The 12,463-nt window shown below is 38.7% G+C and overlaps 1 protein-coding gene across 1 annotated transcript; it reads left to right on the top strand.

The window, feature by feature from the left end:
• Positions 1–7: 7 nt before the first annotated feature.
• Positions 8–7,822, top strand: MBLAC2 (metallo-beta-lactamase domain containing 2; the record flags this gene model as incomplete). The annotated part of the gene is made up of 2 exons (XM_026067513.1): positions 8–215; positions 4,723–7,822. Coding segments are annotated over 2 exons (594 nt in total), but the record flags the coding sequence as incomplete, so codon positions are not given.
• Between the last annotated feature and the right edge of the window lie 4,641 nt (positions 7,823–12,463).

Here is a 12,463-nt window from a genome sequence, read left to right as displayed (position 1 = left end):
GGCCACCCACGTGCACTTCGACCACTCGGGCGGGCTGCACCAGTTCGAGGAGGTGGCGGTGCACAGCGCCGAGGCCGGGGCGCTGCTCCGCGGCGACAACTACGAGGCCGTCACCTGGCTGTCGGACAGCGAGGTGGTGCGGCCGCCGCGGCCCGGCTGGCGCGCCCGGCACTTCCGCGTGCCGCCCGTGCGGCCCACCCGCATCCTCCAGGAGGGTAAGGGCCGCTGGGGGGGGGGCCGGGGCCGAGGCCGGGGCCGCGGCGGGCGCAGCAGACCCGCGGGCGGTGCCGCACGGCGAGGAGAAAGGCCCGTTTGTGCCCGCTCGGAAATGACACCGAACGGGCAAGGCGGAAAGTTCCCGTTCCTCTTCCTGACCCCCCCCTCCCCCCCGCCATCATCATGCTTCTCCGTGATCATGCCGGCTTAAAAGTAACAGGAATCCGGCAGCCTCTGCCGGATTCAACAGCTGATTGTCAGCGACTGCGTCCTTTGCGAGGGTGTCGGGCCTGGACGTAGCCTGTCACTTCGCCTTTCGCTAAGAGAAAACAATCAGAATCTAAAGGGAGATCTGTCGTAGCAATCGCTGGTTATTCGGGCAGGGCATGACAGGGTATGCAAGTAGCAGAGCTTATGACACTGTTAAAGATGCAATTGTAATCATGTAAGTGTATGGGCACGTAGGTAACAGAGGGTGCTCACTGCTTCTTCTTACACTGGGAAAGAGCATAGGAAGCGAATCAGTTTACCTTCTCCCTCAACAGCAAAAACAACAACAAAAAAAGTCATGGAATGATGGTTTCTAAAATTTGCCAGTTCTAACAATATCGTAAATTGTCAGCCTCCTAAAGAGGCTGCCTGAGCTGCAGATTTCACTTGGAAACATGGTATTTAAACACTGGAAAAACAACAATCTGCTAAATATTTGAAATCTAGAGAAGTTAGATGCATGCTTATATCTATTTGTATTTTACAAATCTAGGCAAGCTATTTAATTGTGGTGTTGTCAGTACAGGAAACAGTATTTTACAGTAATGAACCTCTTGTATTACAGTAATTTCTGTAGAACATTTACAGTGTTGAGATTTATTTGGATTATTTTCTAGATTTAGTTGGAACAAGAAAAAAAATCCAAGATTACATTTTGAAGATTTATAAGAAATCCAGTTGTTGTTCTTTCCAAATGACACATTTTTTCCCTCCTTTTTTAAATGAACATAAAGGGCAAAGGATTGAGTATTCTACTGGGAATGTAATAAGCACACTATAGTTAAATATCTTTAAAGACAGTCCAGGTAGGCCAATCAGAATTAGGATGAACAATGAACATCGTAAACCCTTTTAGTTTGTCTTGAGATTTATTTTAGTCTGCTAAAAGCTTTTATTTTTAATATATATTAAAAAAGAATGACTTAAAATAGAGTTAAAATATCCCTATTTATTTCTGTCAGGATGGTATTTTCTTCCTTTTGAATAGCATTTGGTTGACATTAGGGGAAGTTACCAATAGGTAAAGTTCATGAATTAGGGATATGGCTTATGATAAGGGCTATGCTAATAATGGGTGCAGGTGAAAATTCTTAAAACTTCAGGAAGTAGTGGTTATAGCTTAAAACAGAATACTGTGAAAATGACAAGCTTTAAAGTTGATAAATTTACTTGGTAGTTCTGTACCCACCTGTTAGTAGCTTTTCTTTTCTCTTTTTCCTTTTTTCTCTCTTTCCTTTTTCCAGATAGAGCTTTTTTTTTTTCCAGCTGCTTTCATTGCCTTGAGTATGAGCATCCTGATTTAAATGCAAGAAATGTGTAAACTTATGAGCTAAAGTCATTTTTAAAATGTTTGAATTATCTGGAATCCTGGGCTCATCTTCTTACTTCTGTGCTAATATTGCTTTGTTTACAGGGCTCTTCTTACAATAATTAAACTGGTATTTTTCAGTTTTGTAGAGTGTGCAGCCTGCTTTGCAGAGTCTTCAAGCCATCCACAGCCCTCAACAAGGAACAAAAAATGAATAGTAGGCAGTTCTGAAAGTATCAACAGGAACTCAGAATTATGGATTAAAAATACCTTGTGTTTACCTAATCTGTTTGTTTGTTAATGCAGGATTTTTCCCTAGAATGAGAATTAGTAAATAGCAAGGCAAGGAAAAATTATCTAGCTTTTAAAGACTAATTGAGAGCCCACGGTTTAGCCTGAGGCTTCAATATCAGTGAATTTTGGCATCTGGTGACCCATATTTTTTATAAACCATCAAGGCATAACCAGATAAAGAATAAAGCAATTTATTGAAATATATACTGCTAAGCATATGGATTTCATTTTACAGAAATAGCATATTACAGATAAAAATTTTGTTCAGTTTTTCAGTTTGGCTTCATAGGTAACAATGAGTAGGTTATTTTGGCAACAAATATGCTAACTGTAGAATCTCCCGAAGCAGGAGGAGATAAAGGGTAGCTCTCTGTAAGGCAATTGACACTTTTTGCATGCTACTTAGATCAGAGTTGCTTCTTGGCTGTACTAGGCCATCACCCTGCACGGATGCTTGAAAAAGCAGAACTCTGAGCTTATTGAAGACTTCTGGGAAGGTCATTAACTATTTACCTATGATTAAAGAAAAAGTTTGGGTTTTATTTTCTTTAAAAGGGAGAAGGTATAAAAAATTATTGTAAAAGATCAAGCATACTCACTATCAAAGTAACATCAAAGTTTCTAACGTAGCATTTATTGAGATACTTCCCATGGATGTGGCATGTAATGTCAATGCATGTGTAATTGCTGCTGTGTAAGTGTATCCAGAAATAGACAAAATACAGAATGTGGCAGAGTTAATAGTCTATTAGAATCCCCAAGCCCTAGCTTTTACTTATATGTTACCTGCTTTGTACAATCTCCTATTGAGATTACTTTTGTATTACATTAATCTTATGAGATCCTTCAAGTACCCTCATTTTTCCTAAAATCACATACATTTGTATTCAACCTTAGCATTTATTGTTTTCCTGGTCATTTGTATCTTTTAAGATTCACAGTTTCTTTCAGCTGTTGCAGTGTTTATTTTTGAATTCTGTACATTTGTTGTTTAAATTTTGGATGCCATATTCAGTTTCTGTACACTCTTCTCAGTGCCTGCAGCAATTTGAAACCCACTAGAACGCTTTAAACTCCAATAGGTTCCTCATCTCCACTATTATCTTGTTTACCACTTCAAGCATTTTCTGCATAAATTTCTCAATAGTCTATTCTGTTCTACTATCAAGGCTTCTCAGCATTTCCTCAAAAGAGAATTCATCTAAAAAATTCCCTCTAATAATTCTGAAACTTACTGCTACTGCAACATAGGGATCAGACAACTTCCCTGTTAGGTACAGCATGGTCAAATGTTGGCTCTTCCGTGACTTCCAAACTCTGTTCTAGCATTTTGCAAGTGAGGCAAGTGGATATCTGCAGCAGCCCTAGCTATAGCATAGTTTATGCCTTCCCTTAGTAGCTCCCAATCCAAGCATAGTAGTTTATATCACAGTGAGAACATGATGTAGTACTTTTCCTTGAGCCCCAAAGCATGCCAGGTAGTATCATGAAAAGGTCTGTCTTTCAAGAATTGAGTATCTTTAGGCTTACTGAGTCTGAGTAAATTCACGGACTATCTGTCTACTGTAAGATAGATCTGTAACTTTTGGTTTTGTAACTTTTTGATTTCTAATATAGTAGGAGTTGGATTGTTTTTGTTGTTCTCCTTGGAACTTGAAATGTATATTACAATTTTAAGTATCCTCCTTCTCTGATAACTGTTTCACTAGCTGCAGGTTTTCACATCATTAATTTTATGGTACTGCATGTTATTTCTTATAGGACTGTTTAGTATAGTTATGAAGCAGCTGCTTATGAGAAGATTGCTCATATATTGGTCTTCTTTCCCAATACAGTCTGCCCTTAAGTTTACAGATTTACCACCTCTAAATTAATTGCTTTTATAAATGTATGATAGAACAGTCATTACTTAAAATTAACATTACTTAAAATTAACAGCAGACTTACTTGGCTGGTTCCCCATCCCTACATTGACTTTCTGCTGACAGTACCAGTTCAGTGACTAGAATGATGAAAAAGTATTTACATTTAAGCCAGTGAAACAAATGACCTTAAGTTAAGAACATTCTATTTTTATACATCTGATTCCATAAGATGAAAAAAGTGTTTGGAAGCCAGTCATGCTTCTCCTCTGGCAATTTAAGTTCTGTCATTTTGCATTTCAGAAGCAACTGCAGTGGAACTCTGAATTAAATGAGGGTAAAATATAATAAACTGTGAAATACTTACTTTGTAAACTTTCACAGAACATGATAGAGAAAATAAAACAGGAACCAAAGAGAACACATCTAAGTGTTCTTACACACTTAGATGTGTTCTATTTGGTTCCTGTTTTATTTTCTCTATCGTGTTTCTTTTTCCATTATTTAGTTCTTTAGAATGGGAATAGGTTTCCTGGGACATGGGAAACCCAGTTAATATAGCTGAAGCCCCTGCTGTCTATTATTATTTGACTGCTGTCAAATGTATTCTTAAAATGCTTCTTTGGCACTGGACAAGAAAAAAGCCCCTGCTCCCACTGTTGTGGATACAAAGCATGTATAAACTCTCAACACCTGCCTAGCTCATACTTTTTTTGTGATGTTTAATATGCAAAATAAATGCATATGTTTCCTTATCATATCTGTTTGCAGGGGATGTCATCAGCCTTGGAGACCGACAGCTCACTGTCATGCACATGCCTGGTCATTCAAGAGGAAGTATTTGCTTACATGACAAAGACCAGAAGATTCTGTTCAGTGGAGATGTTGTGTACGATGGATCCATGATTGACTGGCTTCCCTACAGCAGAATAAGTGACTATGTTGCAACCTGCCAGCGTCTCATAGAGTTAGTGGACAGAGGTCTCGTGGAGAAGGTACTACCCGGACATTTTAATACGTTTGGAGCAGAAAGGCTGTATCGTTTAGCTTCCAACTACATTTCACAAGCTGGAGTTTGTCACAGAGTTTCTACTTGTGCCATGAGATCCATTGCAAGCATAGCACTTCGTATTACAAATTCTAGAGCCACCTCTTAGTTACAGTGCATTTTGTGTGATTTATTCCCTGTTGAAAAACCAAATGGCTTGTGAAAGTATTGATACATGCAAAAGCAGTATGCATTAGTAAGGAGCTGGCAAATTGATATGGATGAGCTGTAAAAATTCTCCTTATTTTTGCCTACTTTATTCCTATTTTTTAAAAAAATACATAAACTAGTAGCTTAGCCAAAGCTACCATTTTTCTTTCTATTTTTTCAGGGCATGTTTGCACACATATTGTGATTGCCATTTGACTGCAATTTGAAATACATTGCTTTATTTTTGATATGATTCTGAAGATACATATGATATGCCAAAATGAAAGGTTTTACATGCCTGATACTCATGCCTGAAACTTTTTTGATGTAGCATTAGGGTAAAGGTTTTATTTGTGTTCAAAAGTGTTTTTATGTGGCCGGATTGTAACGTGACTGTTAATACTCTGTGGTGGGGGAGAAGGACGGAGGCTATAACATTCCATTGTCCTACTGCAGATACTGGATTAAACATCTTGTACACTTGTTACCATGGAGTGAATGTAACTTGAACTGTTTACTGTTTGCTTATGAAGTGTTCTGGTACTTATGTTGTTACAAAAAGTAAAGTGCATTGCATTTGAGTCTGTTCCAAAAAAAGTTGAATACACAGAAAAATGTTAAATGACATTGTAACTTCCTTATTGAGATGGAAGTCTGATATTTAAAAGTTGTTGAAACAGTTAAAGGTTGTGTATTTATACTAATAGTTTATATATTTAACCTCTGTAAAAGGACACTGTCTGATGTTATTTTTGTATATAAACATATATACTTTCCTAACAAGATTGTTTTTTCTCTTAACGTTTTCCCCAAACTTTAGTGGGGTTTAATCTTATTTGTTTGGCTTTCACTTTATGTGGAAGCATTTCTTTTCCTCTGATGATACCAAACAGAAATCAAGCCCAAATTATGGGCTCTAAGGCATGGGGGGTGGAAACTGGAGGCCTTCTTAATAAGTTAAATTCTGATGAGAAAAAAAATAGCCTACTTTGGAAACCAGCTGCAAAATACAAAGCATTTTTGATCAAAATTTATGAAAGAGAAGATCTTACATAATATTGTTCTTCTCCTTTCATAGCTGACTGGACTCCTGTCTTTCCTATTTGAATATATCCTTCACCAAAAGTAGGGCTGATAAGTTCTGACATGCACAGTTCTTGTTAGCAGTGCCTCTTTCCCATTATAAGCTGAAGCAAAACTGTAAGTAGGCAGACAGGATGCAACATGTGGTACTTGGAAGACAGGTTACTACTTGGATCATAGTCTCTCTTTTAGAGAAATCTTAAGTATTTTAGTGTATTGTATGATGAATGTTTAATTAGTGGATAGACTTGTCACAAATGAAGCTAAGAACTATTTATATTGGTCTCATGTGACCAGAGGAAAAAACATAGTTAGTCTGGGAAGGACGAAGTCATTCAGTGAAGAGGCACAGAACAAATTTCACATTGTGGTTTTCCTTCTTTCCCTGCTGACTGACACTTGCTGTTATTTATGTAGCAATCCAGAATTATTCTTGATAGGCACAGATTCACAGATGGGCAATTGTGCAGATCTGTGGTGGGAATCAGGACATTCAGAATGATTGAAGAAACACATAGCACATGACTGAAGCTTACACCAGTTATCTGGATGAGACCATGGTGTTACAGCTTACCCAGCAATAAGATTTGATTGAATTCCTTCAAATTAACCACCTGTAGTGTAATACTGATACAAATCTTTATGCTTTTATGAAGGCTGCAGCAGTACTGGTGATATCTACTGTAGAGTAATGCAGACAAGAGATATCTATTCTTTCATAAAGCCCACCAGTATTGAACTTAAGCTGCTAAAAATTTTACAAATGTTAATTAGTCAAGTGAGATCACATTGAGTTAGTTTTGTATTTACGCTTCTTTTGTATTTGATCCAACATTAAGAGCCCTGAAACCAGATTTTGCTGTATTGTGAAGCCTGAGCAACTAACAGGAGGCTCACATGTATGTCAATTCGAAAGGAAAGATACTGTCTACCATTTGTGTTTAAATCTGTGCTCAGTTCCAGCTGTGCTCAATATCAGCTACAAGATCCTTAAATGTTCAGATCACTGGCAAAATGCCATGTTAAATCATGCTTAAGCCCATGAAGTCTATGTAGATAACAGCAATTGTCAAATTTTTTCCTTGACAAAAATCTATGGAGTATTTCCTAAATCAGAAGTGAGCTTAATGTGAACACAGCCTGGAATGGTGTTAGTAAACTGCTTCTATAATCCAGTTGAAAGTAGTTGTTGTGGGGCTTAAAATTATTTTTGTATTATAAGAAATTCACTACTAAGTAAATTACATGTCTTAAATATAAAGTAACTGGCTCTGACTATTTTTGTTAAGAACTACCAAGTTTTAGTCATAAGAGTTTGACAATGTCTCTTTAACACTGCTTGGATTAAGTATTTAAAATATATATGTTAAGTTTAAATGTTGCAACATTTTGGACATTTAGAACTGTTGATTTATTTGTAAAATCTAAATCAATGTATATTACTTCAGTTTTCAGTAGATTGGAGAATTTATGAAAAATTCAGATGGGAAGTTTTGCTCTGTAATCTGTCAAGACTTTACTGATGTTAAATAACAGTTTTCACAGAAGAAACATTTTATCATGGATATCATAATAAAAATGTTATAAACATGCTGTGCTGTTATAATTTCTAAGTATCTTGAAGAAAAAACACTTTCATTCTAAATGGATTGGAAGATCTTTAAAAGTGGCTAGCAGTGTTTTTAGTCTTCTGAGCAAGAGAGTGCATTAGAAACTTTTACTCATCATAGATTGATCTGCATAACTTAAACAAAACCATGACTGGGTGCTACTTAAAAGGTATTTTAAAAACCTGTAAGGTGATCAGGAGAGCCTTTCCCATTGCCTCATCTTGACAGGTTTCACAGCCAGACAACAGGACTGACTGCCTGCCCATGATAGCCCTGGGAGGAGCTATTTCTCAGATGAGGTTACTGGGGTTCCCCACTTGGCATTGTTCCTCTGTCCTCCTTGCTGTCCATGGAGACGAGCCTTTTATCACTTAAACTAAGAGTCAATACTAATAAGCTGACAGGCTGTCATCTTTTCAAAATGCTGCACAACTATTATTAATTATTCCCCATTACACATCTGGGAACAAGGACCCATTTTCTAGCGGAAATAAAGCATCTCAGCCAACATCTGAGTTCTGTAAATTGTGACAATCCACAATGTACATCTCAGTTCTGAAGAAGGGTATGCAAAGTCTTTCTCTGTTACCAAGGGTCAGTATTAATTCCAGATGCACATGAAGATTTAGCTGCACTAAGTCACAACAGCACAAGATGAAAGATTTCAGTGCCCCAATTTCAAGCATCTCTCCTATTGCCCAAACTCCATGTTCCAGTTTGAAGTGGAATCACAGCAAGACTCCAAGGTGTCAGAATCCATCATAGCCCACTACCAGCTTCTCAATGAATGCATTTGCCTACAAGTTGAAGAAGTTATGTATACTGGTTTTCTAAAAAGTGTGAAAATCATCATATTCAACATATTTGATACRACAATTTGTAGTAGCAATAAGAATGAATTTTTCATTGATATTCAGCAGTTAAGAACACAGATTTGCTTTGCAGAGGAGGAATCAAATGCTTCATTGCACTTATGACAGCTACAAGATACAGGACTGAAAAAGACCACCTTGAGGTCACCCAGTCCATCCTCATGCACAGAAGCAGAATATTTGCCTAAAACCTGAGGTTCCCAGGTCTGTCTGCCCCCACTTCTTCCACTCTTCCAATACCTTTTTACTTTCTGGTCCTTCAACTGCCTCATTTTTTTGGCCTGTTACCAACTTGCTCTGCCCACACCCTGCTACTGTCTCCTCTCCCACATCCTCTGCTGCTACCCACTCACATCTACCCAGACTTCTTTCTACACCTCCTCATCAACCTGATGAATCCCACCACCACCACTTTTTCCCTCTCTCTTTCTCACTTTGAGGAACAGCTGGTTCTTCTTCACAATGTTCTTAAGCACCAGCCTCTAGAACTAGATCTGATCTGGAGTGCAAGCTAAGAAAACTGACAGATCACATGGCAAAGAACAGCCCTGTGATTTACCAACTCATGATGATGGCAATTCCACAAAAGGTAAATTGTTCATAGCTGTTGTAAATAAAAATTGTCTATCAGCCTATCTTCTGATCATGTAGAAGGGATTTCTTTACAGCAATCAGTGTTCTGGTTCTTTCTTTGGCACTTTGCACACATACAGTAGTTATGAAAAATAGTTTATATTTTTAAACACAAATTCAATCTAATTCCAGTTTATCACTGGTTACATACAATTTTTATTTACAACAACTATGAATGTGTTGCATTATTTTTGTCATATCAAACTACACCTTACATTTCACAACAGAAGCTACATTATGAGGTAGCTCTCTCAAACAACCAAGGAGCATTTATATAAAAATCTTCCTTTTCATACGTGTGAAAATGAAACATCAGTTACTTCAATACTACACTGTCTCAATTTACTTTTACATCAGAGAACATCTATTTGTCATCACCTCACTATGAAAGAAAAAAATAAGATGTTTCTGCTAAAGGGAGAATTCTCAGGAGCAAAAGAAAAAGCATCCTTAGTGTTGAATCCTAAACAGTACAACATGAACAGAGCTCAGAGGAGCTTCAGTACAAATACTGTTAAAGCCTAGCATAAAACTTTGTCCATTAAAAAAAGCAGACATCTGCAACTACAGGAAATTAAAATGGAGATCTTTTAAGACAGAGAGAAGGAGGGAGATAAGAATGAAAAAAGAAGATGGCAAAGGAGGAATTATGAATATTAACTTTTAACAGCTAGGGCTAAGAATTCAACCAAAACCATTTCAAGTTATTATTTTTAACTAATGCTGCATTAATGATTTCAATCATTTCAGTGCAACTAATTGCTGCATTAATTATTTCAATAATAAGTACCTCTTGTGTCTAAAAATTCAGCCAGATTTCATCCAAAATGCATGCTTCTTCAGTGCTTTCATGTCCAGATTGAATCAGGAAGCACAGAACATGTAGAACTGAAAAGTAATCAGAAAACACCTATTAGGTTTTATCTGAACTTTAAATAATGTTGTTTAAAATATTACATAGAGGTTTGGTTGGTGGAAACACATTTTATCTTAAGCTATATTTACACTGCACACACTGTTGCAGCATAGGGATAGCCAGGCTAGTTAAAAAGTCCTCTGGGCTGCGTAATTAGCTCAGATAACTCTGTAATATGCTGTTAAATTGCTTTGCTGCCTGAACTAGCTTATACATTAACACCACATTGCTTTGTGTAGTGTAATCATACTGCCAAGTCAGTTAACACGCCTATAAAGTATGTACAGGCAGAAAACCTTGTCTCTGCTCCTCTCCTGTATCTCTAAATAAACACAACAGAAAGTCACTATTCGCTACCTACAAGCCTGTGTAAGTGCAGGAGGTGTTCAACGATTAAACCCCCTCAGTAAAAGCTGCTGCAGGAGGCGGCGGGCCGAGGAGCAGTTGCTTCGCCACCTGGTGGCACCGCTGCACCAGCGCAGGCGGGAGCTGCGGCCCGGCGCCGCCGCCGGGGGCAGGCGACAGCAAGAGGCCACAAGGGACCAGGTAAGTCTCTCTGCACAGAAACTTGCATTTACCGGGAAAGTAAAATAACAGATTTCATTACAGAATTTTAGATTAAATTAGAAGTCAAGATCTGCTCTAGCTTGTCCTGTAAAGCACATAGACACTCAACAGTGGAATTCACACAGCCAGTAAGCTTTAACTAGTCAGTAGGAGACACAAGAGCAGAGCAGCACACGTATTAGATAACTTCAGGACAGTGGGAAAGTGGTTATTATACATCCATGTATCTTTTCTCATTAAAGTAAGGGCTAGCTCTTTGGTCTTGGAAGCAAGAAGGCAGTTTTCTAGCTCATCTGCTGAGTTTAGAAAAAGAGAACAGAATGCAGATCTCCACTTCTCCGAAGTGTATCAAGAGAATCATTCAGTAACAGATATTTGAATCTACCTGTCTAGGAGTATCAAGAGCAGGGTTGCTCTGTGAGGGAGGACAAGCTGGAAGTCAAGGGCAACCACAGCAGATAGGGGTAGTAACCTCCTCAACAAGTGCAAAGTCCCAAGGTAGCTGCACAGGGACAGTGGTGGCAGCAACAAGCTCCACCAACAGTCCAGCAATTGCCAGACAACTGCAAGACAATGACTCAAGGCCAAGCCAGGAAGTCCAGTCAGTAACACAGCAACAGAGCAGAGAAGCATAAGAGCAGGCCTGCCCACAACACTGCCCAGCCTAAGTCTGGATGTCTCTGGCCTGGGCTTCAATGGAGCTCCAGCACCAACGGGCAGGGGGTGCGCTGGTGGGGCGCCCCAGTGAGCCAGGGCAGGGCAGCTGAGGCCTGTTGGTGTATTCAGGGCCCTGCCACTACCCCCCCGTACACCAGGTGAGTGTTCTCAGACAATCCTCCCACTTCCTCTCGGGTATTGTATGAAATGCAAAAGTATTAAATTTGAAGTTATTTGCTGGTATGTTTGTTTGTTTACCAGAATACCTAGCATCCCAAGGTAATCAGTACTGAGTGCTGAGTAACAAGCACAGGGTACTGAGATCAATATTCAGGACCTGTACTGAACTCCCAACTTCAAATTGGAGAAAAATAGGATTTGAAAACAGATGTACAATTACTCAGATGAATGCATCTAATTACAGACCTAGCTAAACTGCAAGAAGCAAAATGAAAAATCTCTAATGCAATCTTTGTTGCAACATCCTTCACTACAGCATAGGTCAAGGGTCAAACCTGCCAGTAATTTATGCTTTTAGTTACAAAACTACCATCTGCTAACAGTAGGCAATTACAAGCTTCTTGCAATGTCTCTTGCCTACTTGATCTGAGGAACAGAGATAATATGAACAGACAAACAAACGAGACTCTTCACTGCCTGATTTTGTTCAGGATAAATGTGCCTTGAGAACGCCTAGTGAATAAAGCTCTTCAGATTCAACCGTGCATACCCAGAGTCAACCTGCTACTGGTTCACAAATCCACAACCTGCAATTGGCAAAGCCGATCAGGGCTGCAAAGATTTAATTAGCATTGCCTGCTTTCACTATTATTGGAAAAGTAGATCTCCATTGATGTAAATGACCTTCAGAATATGTTGTTAATCAGCGATGAATATTGATGGGAGTAAGATTTAAATGCCTAAAAGCATTTTTCCCTGCCTAAATCTTTTTAGTGAATCTAGTCAGACTAGTCAC

Source organism: Apteryx rowi, unplaced genomic scaffold (genome assembly GCF_003343035.1).
Source record: "Apteryx rowi isolate R43461 unplaced genomic scaffold, aptRow1 scaffold_104, whole genome shotgun sequence".
NCBI classification, from domain to species: Eukaryota; Metazoa; Chordata; class Aves; order Apterygiformes; family Apterygidae; genus Apteryx; species Apteryx rowi.
Note: the sequence above shows the minus strand (reverse complement) of the source record. Positions and strands in the feature narration are given on the sequence as shown.